The sequence below is a fragment of the Furipterus horrens genome, unplaced genomic scaffold, assembly GCF_987537825.1.
Source record: "Furipterus horrens unplaced genomic scaffold, mFurHor1.1.pri manual_scaffold_17, whole genome shotgun sequence".
Lineage (NCBI taxonomy): Eukaryota > Metazoa > Chordata > Mammalia > Chiroptera > Furipteridae > Furipterus > Furipterus horrens.
Genome location: NW_028327187.1, coordinates 52,579,240 through 52,606,680, shown reverse-complemented (window position 1 = coordinate 52,606,680; position 27,441 = coordinate 52,579,240). Strand labels below are relative to the sequence as shown.

Here is a 27,441-nt window from a genome sequence, read left to right as displayed (position 1 = left end):
ATAGTGGCTGCACCAGTCTGCATTCCCACCAACAGTGCAGTAGGGTTCCCGTTTCTCCACATCCTTGCCAGCACTTGTTGCTTGTTGATTTGTTGATGATGGCCATTCTGACTGGTGTAAAATGGTATCTCATTGTGGTTTTTATTTGCATCTCCCTGATGGCTAATGATGTTGAGCATTTTTTCATGTGTCTATGGACCTTCTGTATGTCCTCTTCGGAGAAGTGTTTGTTCAGGTCCCTTGCCCATTTTTTAATTGGGTTGTTTGTTTTCTTGATGTTGAGTCGTATAAGCTCTTTATATATTTTGGAAATCAGTCCCGTCTGTGATGTCATTGGCAAATATGTTTTCCCATATGGTTGGTTTCCTTTTCATCTTGCTGATGTTTTCTTTTGATGAGCAGAAACTCTTCAGTTTGATGTAATCCCATTTATTTATTTTTTCCTTTATTTCTCTTGCTTTAGGAGATGTATCCGTGAAGAGATTGTTACGTGAGATATCTGATATTTTCTTGCCTATGTTTTCCTCTAGGACTTTTATGGTGTCACGGCTTACATTTAAGTCTTTGATCCATCTTGAGTTTATTCTCGTGTGTGGTGTAAGTTGGTGGTCTAGTTTCATTTTTTTGCAGGTCCCTATCCAGTTCTCCCAGCACCATTTGTTAAAGAGGCTCTTCTCACTCCATTTTATGTTCCTTCCTCCTTTATCAAAGATTAGTTGACCATAGAGGCCTGGGTTTATTTCTGGACTCTCTATTCTGTTCCACTGATCTATATGTCTGTTCTTATGCCAGTACCAGACTGTTTTGATTACAGTGGCTTTGTAGTATTGTTTGATATCTGGTGTTGTGATTCCTCCTGCTGTGTTCTTCTGTCTCAAGATTGCTTTTGCTATTCGGGGTCTTTTTTGGTTCCATATGAATTTATGGAGTATTTGTTCTAGGTCTGTGAAATATGTCATTGGTATTTTAATAGGGATTGCATTGAATTTGTAAATTGCTTTGGGTAGTATGGCCATTTTGATGATGTTGATTCTTCCCATCCAAGAACATGGTATTTGCTTCCATTTATTTGTTTCTTCCTTAATTTCTTTCTTCAATGTTATGTAATTTTCAGAGTACAGGTCTTTTATCTCTTTGGTTAAGTTTACTCCTAGGTACTTTATTTTTCTTGTTGCTATAGTAAATGGTATTTTCTTTTTTGTCTCTGTCTCTGCTATTTTATTGTTGGTGTACAGAAATGCCTTAGATTTCTGTATATTTATTTTGTACCCTGCGATTTTGCCAAATTCACTTATTATATTGAGTAGTCTTTTAGTGGAGTTTATAGGATTTTCTAGGTATACTATCATGTCATCTGCATATAATGAAAGTTTCACTTCCTCTTTCCCAATTTGGATGCCTTTTATTTCTTTTTCTTGTCTGATTGCTGTGGCTAGGACTTCCAACACTATGTTGAAAAGGAGTGGAGAGAGTGGACAACCTTGTCTAGTTCCTGAGTTCAGGGGGAATGCTTTCAGTTTTTGTCCATTGAGTATGATGTTGGCCTCAGGCTTCTCATATATAGCCTTAATTATGTTAAGATATGCTCCCTTTATTCCCATTTTGCTGAGTGTTTTCATCATAAATGGGTGTTGTACTTTATCAAATGCTTTTTCTGCATCTATTGATATGATCATGTGATTTTTGTCTTTCATTCTGTTTAGGTGATGTATTATATTTATTGATTTGCGAATATTAAACCATCCTTGCATCCCTGGAATGAAGCCCACTTGATCATGATGTATGATCTTTTTGATGTATTGCTGGATCCTGTTTGCCAATATTTTATTGAGGATTTTAGCATCGATGTTCATCAGTGATATTGGCCTGTAGTTTTCTTTCTTTGTTGTGTCTTGACCTGGTTTTGGGATTAGGATAATACTGGCTTCATAGAAAGAGTTTGGGATTTTCCCCTCTTCTTGGATTTTTTGGAACAGTTTGAGGAGGATAGGAGTTAGTTCTTCCCTGAATGTTTTGTAGAATTCGCCTGTGAAGCCATCCGGTCCAGGGCTTTTGTGTGCCGGGAGATTTTGGATTACTGTTTCAATTTCCTTTTTTGTTATTGGTTTGTTGAGACTTTCCACTTCTTCTTGATTTAGTTTTGGAAGGTTGTATGTTTCTAGAAATTTGTCCATTTCTTCTAGATTGTCAAATTTCTTGTCATACAGTTGTCTGAAGTAATTTCTAACTATCATTTGTATTTCTGAGGTATCAGTCGTGATTTCTCCTCTTTCATTTCTGATTTTGTTTATTTGTGTCTTCTCTCTTTTTTTCTTGATTAGACTGGCTAGAGGCTTGTCGATTTTGTTGATTTTTTCGAAGAACCAGCTCCTAGTTTTGTTGATCTTTTGGATTGTTTGTTTAGTCTCTATGTCATTTAGTTCTGCTCTGATCTTGATGATTTCATTCCTTCTTCTTGCCCTAGGCTTTGTTTGTTGTTGTTGTTCTAGTTCTTGTAGCATTGTGGTTAGGTATTTTATTTGAGATTCTTCTAGCCTTTTCAGATATGCCTGTATTGCTATAAACTTCCCTCTCAGGACTGCTTTTGCTGTGTCCCACAGGTTTTGGGTTGTTGTGTGCTCATTATCATTAGTTTCTAGAAATTTCTTGATTTCTTCTTTGATGTCATTGTTAACCCATTCATTATTTAATAGCATGTTATTCAATCTCCATGAGTTTGGGTGTCTTTGATTTTTTTCTCTGAGGTTGATTTCTAGTTTCAGGGCATTGTGATCTGAAAAGATGCTTGATATGATTTCAATTTTCTTGAATTTGTTGAGGCTTGTTTTGTGACCTATCATATGGTCTATCTTTGAAAATGTCCCATGTGCACTTGAAAAGAATGTATATTTTGCTTCTTTGGGGTGAAAAGTTCTATATATATCAGTTAGATCCATGTGGTTTAGTGTGTTGTTCAATGCCTGTATATCCTTGGTGTTTCTTTGCTTTGATGATCTGTCTATTGTTGATAATGGAGTGTTGAAGTCCCCTACTATGAGTGTGTTGTTGTTGATATCCTTTTTGTGGTCTTCTAGTATTTGCTTTATGTATTTGGGTGCTCCTATGTTGGGTGCATATATGTTTATCAAAGTCATATCTTCTTGATGGATTGTTCCTTTAAGTATTATGAAGTGTCCTTCTTTGTCTCTTTTTATTGTCCTTGCTTTGAAATCCATTTTGTCTGGTATGAGAACTGCTACCCCGGCTTTTTTTTCCGGTCCGTTTGCTTGGAATATTTTTTTATATCCCTTTACTTTCAGTCTTTGTAAATCTTTTGTTTTCAGGTGTGTTTCTTGTAGACAGCAAATATGTGGGTCCTATTTTCTTATCCATTCCGTTACCCTATGTCTTTTAATGGGAGCATTTAATCCATTTACATTTAAGGTTATTATTGACGTGTATTTATTCATTTCCCTTTGTACCTCTGTTCCTCTCCTCTCTTGTTTTTTTCTTCTTTTTTTTCTTAGAACAGTCCCTTTAGCATCTCTTGCAATGCTGGTTTGGTGGAGATGTATTCTTTCAGTCTTACTTTGTCTGAGAAACTCCTTATTTCACCTTCTATTTTGAATGAGAGCCTTGCTGGGTAGAGTATTCTTGGTTGTAGGCCTTTGTTTTTCATTGCTTGAAATATTTTTGACCATTCCCTTCTGGCTTGTAATGTTTCTGTTCAGAAATCAGTTGATAGCCTTATCGGAGCTCCCTTGTATGTTATTTGCTGCTTTTCTCTTGCTTCTTTTAGGATTCTCTCTTTGTCTTGGAATGTTGCCATTTTAACTATGATGTGCCTTGGAGTGGGTTTTTGGGGGTTCCTCTTGATTGGAACTCTCAGTGCTTCTTGGACTTGCATAGCTTTTCCTCTCATCAGGTTCGGAAAATTTTCTGTCACTATTTCTCCTATCAGATTTTCAATTCCATGTTCCTTTTCTTCTCCCTCTCGTATTCCGATGATCCTTAAATTATTTTTTCTAATGCTATCCTGTAATTCCCTTACATCTTGTTCATATTTTTTCAATCTTTTTTCATTTTGCTGTATTGTCTGAGAGTTTTTCTCTACATTATCTTCGAACTCACTAATCCGATCCTCTGCTTCGTTAAGTCTGCTTTTGACTGATTCTACTGTGTTTTTCAGTTCAGAGATTGTATTCTTAAGTTCTTCCTGGTTCTTGTTAACAATTTCTATGTCTTTTTTTATGCTGGTGTAGTTCTCTGCCAGTTCCCTGTAATTTTCTTGGAGCTGCTGGTAACTTCCTTGAAGGTTGTCATAGTTGATTTTAAGGATGTCGAGTATATTGAGCTTCTTTACCACCATTGTTTTGAATTCCATGTCTGACATTTGGGCTATGTCTATTTCGTCTATCTCTCTTTCTGAGGATTCCTCTTTTCTTTTCATTGAGGGGTTATTTTTGCGTCTTACCATGTTGGATTCTTTTTGTTTGTTTTTATTTATTTTGGGGGGGTAGTCTGCTTTGACTTCCCTCCTTTGTGGTGTAATATTCTTTATCGAAGGTCTGGGAGTTTCAGTGGTGCAGTCTCTTTGATATCCTGAGCCTGATGGTCTTGAGTTACCCTTTATGTCGTTTGTTTATGCTGTTCGGTTATATTTCAGATGTTCTTTGATAGGATCTTCCTTCTGGCTACTTGGTTGAGAGTCACTCTATCCGCTTTGTCTTGAGTTCTTTTGTGGATATGCTGTTAAAGACATAAACACACAGCCCAGGCAGGAGACCCACACCCTCAGAAAGTATCCCCCACTCTATCCTGCTATCGTTAGCCAACTAGCCCGTATTAATATAAATGTAGAGATTTGAGCTTTTATACTATAAGAAGAATAGATAAGAGTTGTTTTGGGGGAGGAAAAATATAATTTTTGATAGAGGGGTTGATAGATTAATAATAGTTGAGACTGTGCAAGCCAGTTAGTAATATTTACCTTGTATGTTAATAAAAATAGAAGAAAAAGATAGAAAAATACATAGTATAGTAAGAAAGTGGGATTGTATTGTATTTGGGTTTATATAGTAATTATATTATATTATTTAGAGTGATAGGGGGGGCTAAGCTAGACACACAAACGAATAAACCACGATTAAAGAGAAAGGATGAGAAGGAGAGGTTATATGCAACACGTTAGAGATAAAGTTTGTTATTATTGGAAGAGGTGAAGGAAAAACACCCCCCCAAAAAATCCCCAAGAAAATAGAAGAAAGAAAAGAAGAGAGAAAGAGAAGAAAATAAAAAATTTACCACAAAACCCCCCCTAAAAAAAACCCCAAAAGGGAAGAAAGAAAGGAGCAAAGAAAGATAGAACAGAAAGAATAAAGAAGAAAGAAAAAAGAGAGAAAAAAAATTAAAAAAAAAATATATATATACCCCCCAAAAAACCCCAGGAAAAGAATAAAGAAAGAAGGAAAGAAAAGAAATAATTAAGAAGAAAGAAAGAACAAGGGAGAAAAAATTTGGGAGAAAAAATTTGGAAAAAAAAAAATCGATGTTTTTACTCCGTTTTAGCCTTGGTGTGTTGCCTTCTTTTTCTGGGTCCGCAGCTGGTCTAGTGTGGCAGGTCAGAGGTTCTTGTTTTTTGCAGGACTGGTGTGGGCCCCCGGTTGCCGCTATGGTGCGCGCCCGCGGTTGCCGGCACGGCGCGCTCCCTTGCTGCTTGCTGGAGCCAGTTGAGGTGCCCTTGCGCGCAAGCCCCTGTGCTCTTGGGCGGCCCGAGAGTTTGCCCCGCGGTTGGGGCCCACTGCTGCTGGGCCGCGGCGGTTCCCCGTTCGCGCCAAGGCGTCCCTGCCCGCGCGGGCGGCCCGAGCGCTTTCCCCGGGATTGGCTCCTGCTTTCGCTGGGCCGCGGCGGTTCCCCGTTCGCGCCGAGGTGTCCCTGCCCGCGCGGGTGGCCCGAGAGCTTTCCCGGGATTGGCGCCCACTGACCCCTGGCTGAGGTGCTTTTGCACTCGCGCGCCGCCCCGTGCCCTCAGTCCCGCTGAGCCGAGCTACGGGAGTTGGTCTCTCGCCTCTTAGGGCAGGGCCAGGGACACTTGTGCTCAGTGGAATCGAGCGTCTGTGGGTCGCCGCCTCCCGCTGTTCCCGTGCTGCAGCTGCCCACCTTCCCTCACCCGTCTGGGCGGGCACAAACAGAGCCTGCGCTAGTGGTCTGCTTTCCGGCCTGGGGCCCTGCGCCCACGGGAGCTGTCTAGGGGTGTCTGTGCACAGTCCTCTGCGTGTTCAGTGGGCCCTCCCTGTGCCCGTTGGGGCACTGATCTTATGTCCGTTGGGGAGTGTCCGAGGGACGCCTGGACTCACGGCCCCGCGCACCTGGGCCAGTGAATGAGAGCACTTACCTATGTGCGCCCCCGCGACCCAATGGTAGGGTTGAGGAGTGGATGAGCGGGCCTCTGCGCCTGGGCTCCTCCAGAACGGCCTACCACCCCCAAACTTTCCTCCCGTCTCCACCGTCCACTAGAGAAAAATATAAAGGAGAATTATGTTTTCACTTGCCCGGCAGCACGCTGTCTCCTGTCCTTCAGCGCCAATGCCACTTGGTCGAGTCCCGTCTCTGCCAGCGGGCAGAGATCCGCTCTCCGCCTGACTCCTCTCTGGGGTAGCCTGTGGTCGCCAAAAATCCTTTGTGTGCTTCCCGCTGCAGCTCGGGCAGCCGCCCCAGTCAGGAATCCCGTTTCGTCCCCTTTTTCTCCGCTATCCTCACTAAACAGGTTGTTCCCAGATGGATTTTCTCTAATCCAGCAGTGCCTTGGCTCAACTCCCGCCAATGTCCAGCTGCTCACTGAGATGTTCTGTCTGCAATTAGACCAAACTGCAGACGGGTCTCCGGAGCCTAAAACCGCAACCTCTCCTCACTCCTCCGCCATCTTACCTCTCCTCTTTGTGTCTTTTGGAACAATTGTTAATCAGATATGTCTTTTGTAAATAGTTTCTCCTAGTCTGGCTTTTCAATGCTATCTTTCTCAGAGTGAGAGTTCCTAATTTTTAAAAAAAATATGTTTTATTGATTATGCTGTTACAGTTGTCCCAATTTATTTTCCCTCTGTTCCCCTCCACCCAGTGACCCCCTTCCCTCCAGTTGCCCGCCCCCTTTTAGTCCATGCCCATTGGTTGTGCATATAGTTCTTCTCAACCTCTTCCTGTCTACTCCACTCCCTCCCACTATGCTTCTTAATTTCTGCATCATCTCCCTCCCTTTCCCCCCTTTTCCCTCTCCACTGAACTCCCCCCAATATGTTCCCCATACCTATAGTTCTTTTTCCATTCTCGTTGCCTACTTAGTTTGCCTTTGTTTCAATTCCCTAGATTCTGTTGTTGGTTGTTGTGATGCAGTTTTCATTTTAATGTTTACAGTTTTGATCCTCTTTCTCCTAAACAAGTCCCTTTGGGTCTAATGGACTCCTTCAGTTTTACTTTGTCCTGGAAGCACTTTCTCTGCCTTTCTGTTCTGAATGACAGCTTCGCTGGATAGAGTATTCATGGCTGTAGGTTTTTAATTTTCATTACTTTGAATATTTCTTGCCAGTCCCTTTTTGCCTGCAGAGTCTCCTTTGAGAAATCAGCTGATAGTCTAATTGGGACCCCTCTGTACATGATTCTTTTCTTCTCTCTTGCTGCTTTTAAGATTTTCTATCTTTAATTTTTGACATTTTGATTATAATATGTCTTGGAATGGTTCTCCCTGGGTCCAGTTTTTCTGGAAGCACTCTGTGCTTCCTGGACCTGTAAGTCTATTTCCTTCCCCAAGTTAGGAAAGTTCTGCTACATTATTTTTTTCACATAATTTTTCTATTTCTAGTTCTTCTTCTTCACCCTCTGGCAATCCAATTATTCAAATGTTCGATATCTTATAGCTGTCCCAGAGGTTTCTGAGCCTCTCCTCATATTCCTCACTTTTTGTTTCCTCTTTCTGCACTGATTGACTTTATTCCTTCCCTATGTTCCGATTTGTTGATTTGATCTCTGGTTTTCATTTCCTCACCACTTGTCTCGTATGTGTTTTTGTTCATTTCAGCAGGACTAGCCTTCATTCCTTCCCCATCTTGTTCAATATCTTTCGTTAATTCTGTAAGCTGCCTTAAGACTATAGCTCTGAACTGAGCCTAAAAAAGACTTTCTATTTTGTTCATTGCTTAATTCCCATATTGCTTTTTGGTTAGCTGCATGATTGGTATTTCAATCATTATTCCTGCCATTCTGACTGTTTTCATTTATCTTTCCTTCATGGGCGGGGCTGTCACACCTTCTACACTATCGGGTGCAGAGCCCTGAGCACTCGTCACAACCCGGTGACCCTTCTCACCACACTGTGGCGCTTTGTGTGGGGGCGGGGGTCCAAGATGGATTCCTGCCATTACCCTCCGCTGAGAGACCGGGAGCCTCCTCCTCCGTCCCCACGCCCTCTGGGCATCACAGTCTGAGGCAATGGGGGTCTGCCTTCCCCAGCGTTAGTATCACAAGCTGATGGGTCTTGACTGTAGCCGGGACTGCTCCCCTGGCATTTCTCAGTCCTGCTGCTGTCGCTGCTGCTGCTGTCGACAGCCCAGCTTGACCTGTCCGCCCCAGTTTCGCCCCTCCTACCTGTCTGGTTGAGCACCACTTGTTTATAACTTCATATGTTGGACTTCCATGTAGTTTTATTTTCTGGAACTTCTGGTTATTTCTGGTTTTGCAGCAGTTGTTGCCTTTCTTAGTTGTGAAGGGAGACAGAGCATCAGTCTAAGCCTCCATCTTGGCCAGAAGTACGTAATTCCTAATTTTAATGAAGTCCAGCTTATCAACTTTTTTCTTTCATGGATTGTGCCTTTGGTTTTGTATCTAAAGTCATCACCAAACCCAAGGTCATCTAGATTTCCCCCTATGTTATCTTCTAACAGTTTTATAGTTTTCCTTTTTACACTTAGATCTGTGACCCATTTTGAGATAATTTATGTGAAAGGTGTAAGGTCTGTGTCTAGCTTTTTTTTTTTTGCATATGTACATCAAGTTGTTCCAGCACCATTTGTTGAAAAGATTAGCATTGTTCCATTGTTACTGCCTTTGCTCCTTTGTCAGAGATCAGTTGCCTTTATTTATTTGGAACGATTTCTTGGCTCTCAATTTTTTACCATTGATCTATTTGTCTATTTTTTGACAATACTACACCCTCTTGATTACCATATCATAGCTTTATAGGAAGTCTTGAAGTTGGGTAGTGTCAGTCCTCCAACTTCGTTCTTCTCCTTTAGTATTGTGTTGTTTCTCTGTATAAACTTTAGAATAAATTTGTTAATATCCACAAAATAACTTGTTGGAGTTTTGATTGGGACTACATTAAATCTATAGATCAAGTTTGGAAGAACTGACATCTTGACAATATTGAGTCCTCTAATCCAAAAACATAAAATATCAATTTATTTTATTTTTTCTCCATTTCTTTCATTGGAAATTTTAAGTTTTCCTCATACAGATCTTGTACAGATTTTGTTAGATTTATACCTAAGTATTACATTTTGAGCAGTGCTGATGTAAATGATATTGTGTTTATAATTTCAAACTCCAATTGTTCATTGTTGGTATTTAGGAAAATAATAAACTTTTGTACATTAACCTTATATCTTGAAACCTTGTTATAATCACTTATTAGTTCTAAGAGTTTTTGTTGATTCTTTTGGATTTTCTACATAGACAACTATGTTATCTGTCATTTCTTTCACAACTGCATATCTTTCATTTCCTTTTCATGTCTTACTGTATTAGCTAAGACTTCCACTATGAGATGGAAAAGGAGTGATGGAAAGAACATTCTTGCTTTCTCCCTGATCTCAGCTGGAAAGTTTCTAGTTTTTCATCATTAACTACAATGTTAGCTATAGATACTTTATAGATGTCCTTTATCAAGTTGAGAAAGTTTCCCTCTATTTCTATTCCTAGTTTATTGAGAAGTTTTTTTTTTTTTAAATCACAAATGGGTGTTAGATTTTGTCAAATGCTTTCTCTGCATCTATTGATATGATCATGTGATTTTCCCCTAGCCTGTTGCTGTGATAAGTTACATGAATTGATTTTTAAATTATATTTTATTGATTATGCCATTACAGTTGTCCCAATTTTTCCCTCTTTGTCTCCTTCCACGGAGCACCCTCCACTCACTCAGGCAATCCTCCCAACATTGTTCATGTCCATGGGTCATGCATATAAGTTCTTTGGCTACTCCATTTCCTATGCTGTATGTTACATCCCCATGGCTATTTTGTAACTATCTATTTGTACTTCTTAAACCCATAACCGCTTCACCCATTCCCCCACACCCCCTCCTAAATTTTTTAAATTCAATTATTGATAGATATATATTTATTGCCATTATATTGTTCATAGTTTTGATTTTTTTTTCTTAAGTAAGTCCGTTTAACATTTCATATAATAATGGTTTGGTGGTTATGAACTCCTTTAGTTGTTGGGTTGTTTTTTTTTTTTTGGTCTGGTGAGCTCTTTATTTGCCCTTCAATTCTAAATGGTAGCTTTATGGAGTAGAGAAGTCTTGGCTGTAGTTTCCTTCTTTTCATGGCTTTGAATATTTCTTGCCAATCCCTTCCAACCTGCAAAGTTTCTTTTGAGAAATCAGCTGACAGCCTTATGGGAATTCCCCTGTAGTAACTAACTGCTTTTCTCTTGCCTCTTTTAAGATTCTCTCTTTATCTTTATCCTTTAGCATTTTAATTGTGATGTGTATTGGAGTGGGCCTCTTTGTCTCCATCTTGTTAGTGACTCTGTGCTTCCTGTACTTGCATGTCTATTTCTATCACCAATTAAGGAAGTTTTCTTCCATTTTTTCAAATAGATTCCCAGTTTCTCATTCTCTTCTCTTTCTGTCAACCCTATGATGTGAATGTTAGAACACTTGAAGTTGTCCCAGAGGCTGCTTACACTATCCTCGTTATTTGGGGGAATCTTTTTTCTTTTTGTTCTTATTGTTTTTTTTTTTTTTTTTTTTACTTCTTTATATACCACATCACTGATTTTATTCACAGCTTCATCCACTCTACTGTTGTTTCCTTGTAAATTGTATTTTTTATTTTAATTAGTGTACCCTTTGTTTTTCACTGGATCTTTTTTATGATGTTGAGATCCTCACTAAGTTTCTTGAGCATCCTTATAACCAGCATTTTGAACTCTGCATCTGTTAGACTGCTTATCTCCATTTTGTTTTGTTCTTTTTCTGGATTTTTTATTTGTTCTTTCATTTGGGTCATGTTTGTTTGTCTTCTCATTTTGGCAGCCTCCCTGTGTTTGTTTCTATGTATTAGATAGAGCTGCTATGACACCCTGTCTTGGTAATGTGACCTAATGTAGTAGGTGCCCTGTAGGGTCCTGTGGCACAGTCTCCCCTATCAGCCAAGCTGGGTAATTGAGGTGCACCCTTTGTGTGGGCTGAGTACAACGTCTTCTTGAAGTTTAGCCTTGGTTGCTGTTGGAAGGTCAATGGGAGGGATTTACCCAGGCCAGTCAATGATCACCAACCTCTGCACTCTGTGGAGTATCAGCTGTGTGGGAGCAGGGTGGTGATGTTCTAACGTGGCCTGTAGCTGTCCACTGGATGAACAGGCTCTGGGGTTTCCCAGGCGGTGTAGGCCAAGGTCAGCCCCCACCTGTGTTTTGCCTGGGGCCACCCTGCCTGAGCTATAAAGTAATCTGAGTTGGCTTTTACTTGTGCTGGGTTTGGAGATTTTCAGGAGAGGCCAAGCTGTGAATCTAGGCTGGCTGATGCTAGTATTGGGCCTGGGTTCACTAAGGCTAGCTGTTGCTTGTTTGAGAATTTAGGAAGTTGTGAAGCATGAGCTAAGATGAGCCATTCATATGGAAAATCAGCTTGGGTGGGCCAGTAAGTTGGATGGGACAGAGTCTCTGGGGATCTCCAAGGCAGGGAAAACATTGTTAGCCAGGTTGATGGAGTCTCAGATATAGTACCATCCTGCTGTCTTTGTGGTCTTTTGGGAGAGGGTTCAGAAAAGGGACAATGGTCTCCGCTAACCTTGATTCCAGACACTTCAGTTTCTCCCTACATGACACTGGTGACTTTCAAGCTGCTACCCTGGTGCTGGAGCTCAGAAGGAGTGATTCTGAACAAGTCTGTGTGTGGGTTCTTTAAGTGGAACTGCTTGGGACTCCAGAAGTTTCTTCCACCAACTCAATTCCTGCTAGTTTTTGCAGCCAGAAGTAGTGAAGCCTTATCTTCTTGGCACTGGAACCTTGGGCTAGGAGGGCTTGCTGTGGAACTGGGACTCCTCAATCCAGAATTATCCCTCTTGAATTTCATCCACCACACATGGATGTGGGGCCAGCCCATTCCATATCTCTGCCCTTCCTTCCAGTCTGGGTAGAGGTGGTTTCTTTAATTCCATAGATGTCAAACTTCCATTCAACTCAATTTCTGACAGTTCCTAGTGACACTTGTTCTATATTTTAGTTGTAATTTGAATGTGTTTGTGCGAGGAGGCAAGCCATATCTGCCTATGCCACCATCTTGATTAACTGATTTTTAAATGCTATACCAGGTTTGCATACCTTGGATAAATCTCGCTTAGTCATGGTATAGAATTCTTTTCATATATTGTTGAATTTGATTTGCTAATTTTTTGAGGGTTTTGCATCTATATTCATGAGATGTATTTGATTTCTTTTCTTGTATTGTCTTTGTCTGATTTTAGTATTAGGGTGATGTGGCCATCATAGAATGAGTTAGGAAATATACTCTCTGTTCTATCTTCTGCAAGAGATTATAGGGAATTGGTATAATTTCTTCCTTAAATATTTGGTAGAATTCACTAGTGAAGCCATCTGGGCATGGTGCCTTCTGTTTTGGAAGGTTATTATTAATTCAATTTATTTAATAAATATAAAAAATATATGCCCGTTCATATTGTTTACTTCTTCTTGTGTGGGTTGGAATATTGTCTTTCAGGACATTGGTCCACTTCACCTAAGTTGTTGAATTTGTGGGCATAGAGTTGTTCCTGTATTTCTTTATTATCCTTTTAATGTCCATAGAATCTATAGTGATGACCTTTTTTATTTCTAGTATTAGTAATTTTTGCCCTCTATATTTTTTTCTTAGCTTGGCTAGAGTCTTATTAGTATTATTGATCTTTGCAATTAACCCATTTTGGTTTTATTTGTTTTCTCTAATGATTTCTTGTTTTTCAATTTTATTGATTTCTGCTCTAGTTTTTATTATTTCTTTTCTTCATCTTTGGATTTAATCTGCTCTTTTTTCAAGTTTCCTAAGGTACAATCTTCCATGATTGATTTTAGATCTTTCTTCTTTTCTAATACATGTAGTCAATGGTGTGAATTTCTCTCTAAGGGCTGCTTTTACTACATACCATAAACTTTGATAACTAGTGTTTCAATTTTAATTTGGTTCAAGATACTTTAACTTTCTTTTGAGATTTCTTTTGAACAATTTGTTATTTAGATGTGTACTATTTAACCACCATGTATTTTGGGACTTTCTGTGTTATTGATTTCTACTTTAATTCCATTGGTGTCTGACAGCAAACATTATATAACTTCTGTTCTTTTAAATTTGTTGAAGTTTGTTTTATGGCCCATAACTTGGTCTATCTCGGTGAGTATTTATTGTTTTAAAGTATATCCCTTTGTATAGAACACTTCATCCAGTAACAGCAGAATGCACCTTTCCTCCCCAAGCACCCATGGAACATTTACCAAATAGATCATGTGCATGGACATAAAACCGACATCAAAAATCATTTTTTAATTGAAATCTTATAGGTCTCTTCTCTGAGCACAATGTAATAAAACTAGAAATTAAGAACTGAAATACAGTCTTTAAACACTTGAAAATTATACAAAACATTTTTTATTTTTTAAATAATAGTACATTATTTTATTTATTTATAAGAAACTATACATTTTTCCTACTTTGTTCCCTTTCCATCTTATTTTTAAGATATCATTCATAGTATCATAAAGTTATCCCTCATTCGTTTTTAAATTTTATTTTTATTGTTTTTCTATTACAGCTGTCCCACTTTTTACCCCATTGCTCCCCTAGCCCCACCCAGCCCACTTCTTCTCCTACAGTCAATCCTTACCCTGTTGTCCATGTCCATGGGTTATTTATACTAGTTCCTTTACTAAACCCTTCCCCTACTTACTTACTTCTCTCTCCCCCTGATAACTGTTATTCTGTTCCTTATTCAATTTTCTTTATTTGTTTGTGTTCTTCATTAGTCTCCTGTATCAGGTGATATCATATGGTATTTTTCTTTCATTGCTTATTTTGCTAAGCATAATTCTCTCTAGTTCCATCCATGTTGTCGCAAATGGCAGGAGTTCCTTCTTTCTTTCTGCTGCATAGTATTCCATTGTGTAAATGTATCACAGTTTTTGGATCTACTCATCTACAGATGGGCACTTAGGCTGTTTCCAGCACTTGGCTATTGTAAATAGCACTGCTATGAACATAGGGGTGCATAAGTTCTTTTGAATTGGGTTTTCAGGATTATTCAGGTATAATTCTAGCAATGGAATCACTGATTCAAAAGGCAGTTCCATTTTTAGTTTTTTGAGGAAATTCCATATTGTTTTCCACAGTGGCTGCACCAGTCCGCATTCCCACCAACAGTGCACTAGGGTTCCCGTTTCTCCACATCCTCGCCAGCATTTGTTGTTTGTTGATTTGTTGATGATGGCCATTATGACTGGTGTAAAGTGGTATACAAAACACTTTTAAACAATGTATGGATCAAAGATGAAGTCTCAAAGAAAAATTTAAAAATACACATAAACTGAATACAAACAAAAATATCACATATAAAAATATGTAACATGCAACCAAAGCGCTCCTGAGAGAGAAATTTATAATACCTAATGCCTACATTAGAAATGAAGAAATGTCTCATCATTAATTGAAGTTTCCACAGCAAGGATCTAGAAAAAGAAAGACAAAATAATCCCAAAGCAAGCACAAAGAAGAAAATAATTAAGAGCTGAAGTCACTATGGCTGGTTCAGTGACAAAAATGTATCATTTCTTCTATGGTTGTGGCTTTTGGTAGGGGATTCTCTAATCAAGGTTGATGTGGTGAATAAGCCACTGATGGTTTGAAGAGAAAATGGCTTTTATCCTTCAGAACCTGTTTCTGTTCCGGTACCAAGAACCAATGAAGAAGATGATGAGGTTATTCTTCCTGTGTGGATCACCCCCAACCAGAATAAAAACATTTTTTCTCTGAATCTTGAATGCCAAGATGTTTGAAGAACTGGACTGAGCAGAGGTGTCTGTGCAAATGCCTTATTGTTTTTGTGGCACTTTTCTAATCATTGGATAGAAGAACCACAAGGTCTGGTAACTAAGTTTCAAATGAAATATGCCCTGTACAAAAGAGAGGTAAAAAAAAGGTCACCTTGCCTTCCAAACTATAAACATGTGGTTTTTAAGTTTCTATTAAAAACATAATTCAAGGGATTAAAAAAAGAGCTGAAGTCTGGAATTAAAATAAGAAAATTGTAGTGAAAATTAATTGAAATAGAAATCTGGTTCTTTGGAAAAGTATCAGTAAATAAAATTGACAAACTTCTAGCAAGACTGGTAAAAATAAAAATTGATAAGACACAAAAAATCAACACAAGTAATAAAATATAGGATATCACTGTAGATCCTGCATCATTAATTTTTTTAAGAAGGTAGACATCCTATGTCTTTACACAACCCTACCCTGCATGGTAACATATTGTAAAACTATAGTGTAAAATCACAACCAGGACACTGACATTTATATCATCTACCGGGCTTATTCATACTTGTCTATTTTTACTTGTACTTGTATGTATGTATATGCATTTAATTCTATACAATTTTTAATAAAAATATTAGCGACTCTAAGGAGTTTTTGCTATGTGAGTTGTTTCTATCTGTATTTACTGTATTAGCAAGTAAATCAAAAAGAAGTAAACACAAAAATACACAAGCACACATTCCATTAGTTACCAGAGCAGTAACATCATTACTGTGTAGCTTCTAGAACACTACATTGTACACTCATGAGTGGATGGGAGTGAAACAGAAAAATAACATCTTATTATTATGAATATAATTTTAATCTCTTAGTTAATAAAATGATCTTACAGATAGGGCACAAACTCATCCTTGTTTTCCTGGGACTTATCTGGTTTAAGCACTGAGACTTACCTGGTTTTAAAATGTAAAGTCCCATGTCTAAGGGACCCCCTAAGTTCTGAGAAAATTGGATTTTCTCATAATTCTGGACCTTTGCGATACCCTGGACAACAATTTAAGAACCTCCATTCAAGGCCATTCTTCATTTGGTCTTATCCAAAAGGACAAGAAGTGACCAAGGCCATTCTTACACAGAAGAAATTCCCAGTTCAGTGCTATCACCTCACCATCACTTAGGATTTGAGTATATTCATATCATAATTTGTTAAAAACTCCCTTGCTCCATGCCAGTTACTTGCCCAACTTTCCTAAATGGTTCATTCTACCTTATCCTCTTCACCTTGAATTTCTCAAATAAGATGTCATTGAAAGTGTTTTGTAATGAAAAAAATGTCATCAGAATGTGAGTATGGACCATTAATTTTTTATGATTATCTTTTCAGGTCGAGTAAATGTGGTGCAAGTGACCATCCCAAACAGTGTTGTGAATGTGACTATTGGATCTAATGTCACTCTCATCTGCACCTACACCAGCACTGTGGCCTCCCAGGACAATCTTTCCATCCAGTGGTCCTTCTCTGATAAGAAGGAGTCACATCCAATTACTGTAAGTACTTTATTTATAAACAATTCCCCTTTAGTAGTTCTGACATAAACTGTTGAAATAAGTGTGTGAAGGAATGGTAAGCCAGTGACAACAGTGGCAGAACCTCAGATACAAAGAATTTGAAGATAGCTGTTTAGAAAATACCATCAAGTAAGTGACTTGGCCTTTGGCCTCTCTTCATTTTCAGTTATAGCCTGTTATCTCAATTATGTGTATGTCAACCTCAAGTATATCAGGTATTCCAGAGTAGATAGAAATGGTCCTTCTCATAGGTGACATGAGCAGTTCTGAAAAGGGTTCCTCCCCTCAAAAAAGTCTTTCTCACTATTATTTCCAGAATACCCTAGTTCAAATTCATGTCCTAATTGATCTGTAGGTCTCTGTCAGACTCAGTATCTGGGATCTGCCTGTCAAGTGAGCTAGCTCATTGTACCAGACTGAGTCCTGGTTGAATGAGAGTCCCAGATAGGTGGAGAAGTGCCAAGGTATTGATTAACTCTGCATAAACAAAGGCAGCAGGAAGCTATAGGATAGGGGATAATAAGGTAAGCTAATGTCTGGGGGAGGAGGTTGGCAGAGGAGGGTGTGTGAAAGTCAAATGAGGAAACTGATTCTACCTGCATGCTGCCTATTCCCAGGTTTTCTCCATCTGACCTTAGGGGTAATTGCATCTTTAAATTAGCCCAAGGATTAAAATTTTATACTCAAAGTGTGTGTGTGTATGTCTATGTGTGTATGTATGAGTGTGTAAGCACATATTCCAACACATATTACTGAACAGAAAATCTCTATAGCTTTAATTAAGGTTTTCAAAATGATGTATAATCCAAAGCAATAAATTCAGAGAAAAGACAAATCAATGTAATTTGAAATAGCTGGATGTAGTTGAGCTGAGCCTTGAAGGAAAGAAAGGAAAGGTTTTGATTGGTAGAAAGATAGAGGGAGAGCCAGTTGAGTAGACTGGAGGAAGCTCAAGGGCAGAGCTGAAGAAGAGGAAGGATGTTAGCTTGGAGGACCTACACCTTGGCCAATGTTGCTTCAGCCATCACTAGTTTTTTGGACATGCTGAGTCATCTCTTCACCAGAGACCCTGAACACTTGTTTAGCAGGAAACACCATTCAAGAGGAGATTTAATCAATTCCGCCCTCTAGCCAAAGTTCAACAATTTTGCTCAGTACTAGTTACCTTAGACCCGTATCTGAATCACTCTATGCCTCTCTTATAATATGGTAGAACAGTAAGACTCTTACATATGTCATGGGTAATCAACTGACATAATGTATATGAAAATACTTGAAAACTAATATAGACCCCTGTAAGTTTTCACCCTTGTAAACACTGATCAACATCATCAGCAGCAGCAACAGTAAGTCTACCAGTTTCCATCACCCAAAAAGTCCTGACCCAAGACCTCACATGTTGCAGTTAGCTGAGAAAGTAGACTGCTCCCTTAGATTGTAGATGACAATAATCACATGATGTTTTTTCTTTCTTAAAATTTACATTCCTAACTAGTCTTTTCAGTACATTCTTTATCTCATTTTTTCCAGTAAGGGCTGAATTTAGAGAGGCCTTGCCATATATATTTTGAGAAAACATTTTTAAGCTTGGTCCCCAAATCAAAATGTCCTCAACTTCCCTCAGACCAGGCTAGGCCTGTCTGAATTCAAAAACACAAATTCTTCTTCATGCATCCTCTGATGCTGGAGTCTATAAGGTCACCTCTTGGTTGAATTGTGTGGTTGGTGAGAAGCTCAGAGATGCAGGGGCCAAGGATCTGTGACCAACAACTTTATTCTAGACCTGGAAATGGAGAGAAAGAAGGTGTAGATTATTGAACCAAGTGTGACTTGCACTTAGGACATCTCTTAGAACTTTAGAAAGAAAACCTATTAAAAATAAGTATTTATTAATAGCTTATTTACTTGCCACTTGCCTTATTCTTCAAAATGTCTGATATAGGCAGGGCAAGTAATTTAAGGTATTTATTCTTTTGAGATGTCCAAATCAAAAGAGATATTCTGCACTGAACCACTTGATTAGCAAGAACGTGCTCCTTGATCATAAAACATTCTAGGTATTTCTTGAAGAGCATAAGACCTGTGCTGTTTTTGCTTCTTAAGCCACATAGAAGACAGTGTGAATTAGGGTCAGCTCTTGACTTGGAGACAGTGAAAATCACCTCCAAAAAGGCAGGCTTTCTCTTCCTTGCCCCAGAAAGATCCCCATTATAACCATTCTTAGGTCTCTTTAGCTATAGACTTGAGTCCCTCCCCATTTTCCTCCATATAGTGCAGACATGTGCTTTTCTCTGCTCTTCCAGATGAGTAGTTTTGGAGCCCCAGTGGAAACCACCCATTAGTTCTACTCCTTGTCCTTCTAGTTACTTGCTGGCTTGATGACCTTAGACAAGTCACTTGAGCTTTCAGAGGTTCAGTTTTTCCATCTGTGAAATGGGGCTACTTACCTACTTTATAGGTTTACTGTGAAAACTTAATGAGATGACACTTGTGAAGCACTAGGAAGTTTTACATGTAGTAACCGTTCAATGAATGTGAGTTATCATTATCAGCAACACTACTCACAAAATGGTGATTTTGCAAAATCTCTATCCCATACGTACCCCTCAGTCATGAGCACTAGGGAATCCAGCCTGTAGAGCATACACTTTGTATAGCTGCCCAGCTGGGACAGAGCTCTTGGGGGAATTCTGGCTCAGAAATGTTTTCCAGTTCCATTGCCTTTCGGGTTTCTGTGGCTAAAGGGAAGACTCAGGTTCTTTCTCTGCCTGCTCCTTTTCCCTGAACAGAGAACCTGCTCAACAAAGAGGTTACAGTTATCTTCAGTTGAGATGGTATTTTTTCAAAATGAAATTTGGCTTCTATTTCAAATTTGTTTCTTCTTTGAGCACTTCCATGCCTTCAGAATCCTGTAGAGCATCTTGTATGTTAATCTAGGAATGGCTAATGGGACGTTTGTTTAGGGGATGATTAAAAAAGACTGCTGTGCTATTAAACAATTCTATGATTCATGGCAGTAAGATATTTCCAAACTGACTGCTGAGTAATTCACTTCAACTCCTGGGTTGATGTGGCAGTATACCATTTCGCATTCAGCTCTCAGATCCACCCATTTCTGCTCAAACACAGCACAACCGGTGCCTCAACACTGAGGGTACGGAGGAAAAGGCAGTCAGTCAGTGTCTAAAAATGGTGCATGCAAGAGATGCTCGGGGAAGATGTAGCTGGACCTCTAAGGTAAGAACACCTCTTGATGTACTACTGAACCCCTTCATTGTTTGGAGTCTTTAGGACAATAGTGCCAGCTTTTAGGAGTATAAAGGGAGGGCCAGAGTTTGGTAATAATCCAGATCAGCACAAACCCCTGGCAACTGGGAGAGCCATGAGTTTGCCTTCTCATGCCAATATCTGGAATTCTTTTTATCCTCTTCCAAAAGGTTCAGGCCCCTATTGCTGCCCTATTGAGCAGGGAAGTGGTCAACTTTTGCCATAGGCTCATATTCTCCTCTTCCCCCCAAATAATTGTGTTATAACAGAGCAGTTGACTCTGAGCTCTCAATGTCTGGCAGGGGATAGGGGTGGGGTGGGGATGTTATCTCTTACTATGTCCTCCAAGGGGTTCTTTTGGTGAATGGGGTTTACACGAGTATCATGCAACTCTTTGGGAGGCCAGGATATTCTTTGGCATGGTCCTCATCTTAGAGAAGCACCCCTCTCAGAAGACATGGACAGCTTCAGATGATAACCCCCTCAGCAGGGACTCTTAGCTGAAAACTCTAGGTCTTGGGACAGGCAGACTAGCATGGAAGTTTTAGGTAGTTTAGTGTCCCTCTGATCATAACAGTGTCCTCCTCTTCCACCCAGCCAGTCAATGGTAAAGCTTCAGAGACCTAAGCTGCCTTTGAGCAGAACAGGCATTGATCTTACTTAACATGGATCTCTCAGACAATACTTAATTTTCTAGAATATCCATAGTGGAAGAAACCCTTGGCCATAGTCAACTTCCCAACACATATATAGTGTGAACAACTATCCAGAACCTACCTAGTGTCTTCATATTCTCTGACTGCTCAGATTCTTCCAACCTATCCTGTCCTCTACAGATAGCATTAGTTCAAGTGCTTTTCAAATGTTGGCAGAGTGGAGGTGTTCCACCTCCTTAGGGGCATTTGAAAATGACAGACAGTTGGTTTAATTGTTATAAATGGGAGCAACACAACATTTAGATGCTAAGTGTCTTGCAATATATAGCATGGACCCACATAAGAAAGAATTGTCTGCCCAAAGTGCCAGTGTAACAGCCATTGAGAAACTCTATAAGTTCTTCTCTTCCCACCCCCCCATCAGAGTTTATCTATTCTGTGTCTATTCTTGATAATTTTGATAAGTTAATTGAATGTTAAGATGTTAGGGACTGGTGGTAGTTTATTTTGTTATTTTCTGAAGAAAATAATTTAAGCATAGACTTTCCATGTCTTCACCCCCTAAAAGCTATTTAAATGGTAGGTATTTTAGGCAAATGACAGATTGGGAAGGGAGTGGTTTGTGGACAAGAAATCTTCCTTTTGGTGCCACATTTGTTCTGTATGCAATCCTAGCCCTCTAGTACAGTGCAGAAAAAAATTCTGGGCTTGAGACCATTGCTACCCTACACCCACCCTCTTCTATGGCTCTCCCCTTTGTGAACAGTGCAGGAAAGCAAGAAGCTGGAAGGGAAAGAATGGGTGATTGTTGTGGACTTCTATACCCTCCACATTTCCAGAAAGGACCCACAGAATCAGCTCTGGAGGCTAAACACATTTAGTAACTGCAACTCAGGTTCAAAAAGAAAGAAGACTCGGTACTTTCAACCCTCTTTTTTATACACCACCCTCTAGTTAGAGAGCAGTGTCACAAAGCTGAGGAAAAAAATCTTTTTGGACAAATATGGCTCCAAGCTGCATGACCTCATGTGAATAGGAACTTGGCACAGTAGGAGGGGAAAGGCTGTTATTGTAGCTGGCAGACATTGAAAGCATCGTGTGGTGAACTTACTCTGCATGGGAAGAAGCATCATGCCAATGAATAGCAGTAATTGGTAGAAAAAATGTTAGGCTGGAGTAAGAGATGGAATGGTCCCAAAAGCAGAAGGTTTCCTGGAAATCATCTTCCTCACCTAAGTCAGGACTGTGAGTACCATTTCAATATGTTCAGCAGGAATTGGGAGGTCTGGATTCCAGGTCTGACAATAAATTTTGTGACCTTGGGAAAATCACTCCCTTGAGGGGTTGCATAGTGTCCTTTTATGTAATAGAAGAGGATGAATCAGAGATTGCAAACTAGAGGACTCTGGGCCTTATTTGGCTAGTGGATGCATGTTTGTTGGCCAATCCAGTATTTTGTTTGTTTCCACACTTTGGAAGTCTTATTTGTGTTGGATCTCCAGTTCACCACAGTCCTCACTATTCTCTCTGATCTTACGACTATCCACCAGTCCCTCCCAGCCACTTCCCATATTTCTCATATCCATCTGCTTCTTAAGGCTCTGCGATGTTAGAACCCATGAATAAGTGATGTCTCAGAGGTCTTATAATGAGTGTGCTATTATGATTCTACATTCAGCCTCTAACATCACCAATGGACAGGCAGAGAGAACCCTGAGGGAAAAGTAGGGAAGTCTGCCATAAACAAAACCACAAAGGGCAAGTGGGCATAAAATTAACAAGCACACTTAAGGAAACACTTGGATAGATTTCCTTAAAGCAGACTCCTCCAACCACTCCCAGCAAAGGATGTAGCTTGTTGCATATCCATGGCTTTTCCTGGACCTCATTGCTTTGATCTCTAAATTGACTATACACTTTCTTTCAAAAGTATGCAAGCCTCACAGGATCATGGCCAGGCCTTGATCATTGTTTAGCTTTGATTTTTAAAAGAGTTATTCTTTGTGGAAAATGGAATCAAGTTGCAGTCCTTCCTGTGAGATTAGATAAGCAGTTTTAGGAAAACATTGTATTTTTTTCTTTATGAGGACAGTGTGACAATGTGGACTTCCCCTAACAGAAAGCCCCTCTGTCTATGCATCTGGCCACATAGGTAGCCCTGGGGGCTTTCCTCCTCACACAACACCTGGAGGCCAATCCTGTCCTTTTTAGATCTCCATTGTTCTTTTTCCTTACCCCATCCTCTCCCTGACACCCTTTACTGTTATTTGTGAGAGGGCAGAATATAAGCTACAGTTTAAGGAGCCAGGGTAGAAGAATTCGTGGAGGTCCTTTTCATAGGGAAGTTACAAGTTCAGGGCCTCATGGTTTATTTGATCATTTCACCTTGATTCATGCCTAACTGTGAGACTTTTACAATAGCTTCTTTTCATGTCCTAGTCTTGGCCTAAACCACACTCTCTTGGCACCTTGATCTCTGCAAAAGGAAGGATTTTTCACCTAGATCCTCTGGGACTTACTGTGGGTCATAGGTAAAACTGATGTCATATCACATGTGATGTCTTCAAACCTCAGTATAAAACAGGCTGCCCTACTCCCAGCCTTCCTGGGAGCAGGGGAATCAGTCAGATATTCAAGTAGTAAAGAGCTCCCCTGATGGACTGCATGCAGGCTGTGTTCCCGGTAACAGTCCACAGAAACTCAAATTGTTGATTAGAAAGTAAATAAGCCCACTGCTGGCCAGTGAAATGGAAACCTTGTTATCTTGAGTGTCAACTCAAATGAAGGGAATAGATCTTTGATGAATTGAACTTCCTCCTGGCCCACTTGAATACTGGTCTGTCAATTAAACAAGACCTCTCTGGGGCAAAAGTTTGTAATTTCAGTAGGTGTGAATGAATGAATTATATTATAAATGACTCATTTAGGGCAGGAAAGAAAGCTAGCTGGTGTTAGAGAGGAGACAAGTTATCTCTTTAAATATGCTTTTTTCCTTTGATTTTCCCTCTGGATCTACCTTTCTGCCTTAGTTTAAAAATATATTGGCTTTCTTCTTGAACGACAGTATTTTTAAATTTATCTAGACAATATCTTTGGTTTTGCTGATTACCTTTCTTCTCTCATTAGCCTATTAAGGTAAAGAGCACTAGTCAAGGAATTAAAAGAATTGGGTTCTAGAATTGTCCCAGCTGTTAGCATCTCTGTGCTTCATTTTCCTCTATAAAGTGGGAAGACTGAACCATAAGACTCTTCAAGTAGATTTTATTAAAATATTCATTGATTTCACTGGACTAGGGCAGTACCAGTTTATTGAATAATAAATAAAAATTATTTCAATTATACACATTTGTATGAAACTAGCAAAGTATGTACATAGACTGTATATTATGAAGAAACCGAAAGGGGGGGAAGATGGTGGCAGAGTAGGTAGCAGTGTTGTCTGCTTGCTCCTATCCCAGAAAGGTTTAAAGTACAAACACGGAGACGAGTGAGTGCGAATTTCCAACAGCGCAAGCAGGGAAGAGAGTCCGAGAGCAGAGTGGAAAAGGGCAAAAGGCTTGCCCGTGCTCTCAAGGGGAGTCTCTGGGCCACCCCATCCCAGTCACTGGGCCCACCGAGCCTGGCGCTGCTGCCGCACCACACCCCAGAGGGGCAGCTGCAGACTGGCTCACTGGCTGGGATCTACCTGGAAACTGCTGCTTGCTGTAGGCGCTGGGACCAGCAGAATCCCTGAGGGAGACAATAGGAAGGTTTCCTTGAAACAGCCGGAGGTACAGGAGGATGGTGAGCAGCCCAGACTATGGGAAGCTGTGTAAACTGAGTCTGGGTAGAGAACCCCTGGACTGGTAAGTCTGAGATGGCGGCCCCAAGGCCCTGGTGCACGCAACGTGGCGCCACTGAACAGAAAGGAGTGGAGCTGGGCTGGGAGAGCTGCGACAGAAACACGGACTAGGTGGGGGCCACAGGTAGGCCAGCAGTGTGCACAGACGAATGGTGAGACACGACCAGCCAGGGACAGACACAGCCAGGTGCTGTGGCTTGGAGCATAGAGACTTCTTGGGAGGAGGAGTGGAGACAGGAACCAAGGCTGGGCGGGGACTAGGAACATGTGCGCTGGCTTGCCAACAGAACAGCATTGCTAGAGAAGCCTGAGGACTCCTGGAGGGTGCTGCAGGACAAGTAGGGAGAGACCCAACTCAGCAGAAAGGGGCTCACAGCAGAAAGTTACAGCAGGCCTACGAGTGAGTGAAAAGCAGCCACAGAAATCAGCCAGATCTCCTCACAGCCAGGCAGCCAGAAAAAATTTGAAACTCATGGAATTTCGACCAGGTGTGGATCCAGAAAAAGAAGACTGCACACAAAGGCTGAACTGAGTAAAAACTTTCTTTCTTTCTTTTTTTTTATACAAATATTTTTTCATATATCATTATTTTTTGATTATATATTTTTTATTTTATTATTTTTATTTTTTAATTTTATTCTGTTCTTTAAAACTATCTCATTAATCTGTTTCATACCTTCTCTTCCTTCCATTCTTCTTCTACAATTTTTTTTGTTTGTTTGTCTATTTTGTTTAGCCTCCCTTTCATACTAAATATATAGCACGTAACTGCTATATAAACCTAATACTATACACTTCCACTTTCCTACTTTACTCTACATTCTTTCCTCTCTCTTTTTTTAACACACAATGTAAATATTACTTACTGTCTTGCATAACCTTGATCTTACTTCCTACTATTATAGTTCTATCACCCCCCTCAAAAATCATCCTTTTTTTTTTTCATTTAAAACAACTCTTCTCTATTTTTTCTATAGTATAATAGTTTCAACCTCACTACATTTGTATTAATACTGGCTCATTCACTGAAAATAGAGGGATAGACAGTGGGGGATATTTTTGAGGGTGTGGGTTTCTTGCCTGGGCTGTGTGTTTATGTTTTAACAGCATATCCACAAAAGAACTCAAGACAAGGTGGGCAGAGTGACTCTCAATCCACTAGCCAGAAGGAAGGTCCCACTAAAGAGTAACTGAAATATAACCAGACAGCATAAACAAACGACATAAAGGGTATCACAAGAATGTCAGGCTCAGGAGATCAAAAGAGATTGCACCATTGAAATCTCCAGGTCTTCTGTAAAGAATCTCATACCACAAAGGTGAGAAATCAAAACAGACAAATCTAATAAGCAAAAACAAACAAGAACAATACAACATGGGAAGACTCAGAAACAACATCCCAATGAAAGGAAAAGAGGAATCCCCAGAAAGAGAGGTAGATGGAATATACATAAGCCAACTATCAGACATGGAATTCAAAATAATGGTGATGAAGAAGCTCAATATACCTGACAACCTCAAAGATAACTACGACAAACTCCAAGGAAATTACCGACAGCTCCAAGAAAACTACAGGGAACTTACAGAGAACTACACCAGCATAAAAAGGGACATAGAAACTATTAATAAGAAACAGGAAGAAATGAAGAATAGAATTTTTGAACAGAAGAACACAATAGAATCAATCAAAAGCAGGCTAAACAAAGCAGAGGATCAAATCAGTGAGTTAGAGGACAATGTAGAAAAAAATTCCCAGAGAATACAACGAAGTGAAAACAGATTGAAAAAGTATGAAGAAGGTTGAAGAGAACTGCAAGACAATGTGAGACAAAACAATATTCGAATCATAGAGATACAAGAAGGAGAAGAAGAAAAGCAAGGGATAGAAATCCTGATAAGAAAGGTAATGACAGAAAATTTTCCAATCCAATGAGAGGAAAAGTCATGCAAGTCCAGGGAGCATAGAAAGTTCCAATGAAGAGGAATGCCCAAATGCCCACTCCAAGGCACATCGTAATTAAAATGGCAACATTCAAAGACAAAATGAGAATCCTAAAAACAACAAGAGAAAAACAGCAAGTAACATACAAGTGAGATCCAATAAGGCTATCAACCGATTTCTCAACAGAAACACTGTAAGCCAGAATAGAATGGTCAAAAATACTTCAAGCAATGAAAAACAAAGGCCTACAACCAAGAATACTCTACCAGAAAGGCTCTCATTCAAATTAGAAAGGGAAATAAGAAGTTTGTCAGACAAAGGAAGACTAAAAGAATAGATCTCTACCAAACCAGCATTACAAGAGATGCTAAAAGGAATGCTTAAAAAAGAAGAAGAAGAAAAGGGAAGGAGAACACAGGTACAAAGGGAAATGAATAAATACACGTCAATAATAACCTTAAATGTATATGGACTAAAAGCTCCAATTAAAAGACATAGGGTAGTGGAATGGATACAAAAACAGGACCCACATATATGCTGTTACAAAAAACACACCTCAAAACAAAAGATTTACATAGACTGAAAGTGAAGGGATATAAAAACGTATTCCAAGCAAACGGACAGAAAAAAGAAAATAGCTGGGGTAGCAGTACTCATATCAGACAAAATGAATTTCAAAGCAAGGACCATAAACAGGGACAAAGAAGGACATTTCATAGTTCTTACGGAAACAATCAATCAAGAAGTTATAACTCTGGTAAACATATACACACCCAACATAAGAGCACTGAAATATATAAAGAAAGTACTAGAAAACCACAAGAAGGATATTAACAGCAACACACTCATAGTAGGGGACTTAACACTCCATTATCAACAACAGACAGATC

At 39.6% G+C, this 27,441-nt stretch overlaps 1 protein-coding gene across 2 annotated transcripts in view; it reads left to right on the top strand.

Annotated features, from left to right (window-relative positions):
* Nucleotides 1-27,441, top strand: part of VSIG1 (V-set and immunoglobulin domain containing 1) — a 63,931-nt gene that overhangs the window by 8,813 nt on the left and 27,677 nt on the right. Inside the window, exons 2-3 of one of the 2 annotated variants that reach the window (XM_090264490.1) lie at nucleotides 16,661-16,824; nucleotides 19,975-20,082. In XM_090264490.1, coding sequence (XP_090120616.1) covers nucleotides 16,661-16,824; nucleotides 19,975-20,082 — 272 coding nt within the window. The remainder of the gene's footprint in view (nucleotides 1-16,660; nucleotides 16,825-19,974; nucleotides 20,083-27,441) is intronic. The other variant, XM_090264489.1, reaches the window with a different exon arrangement.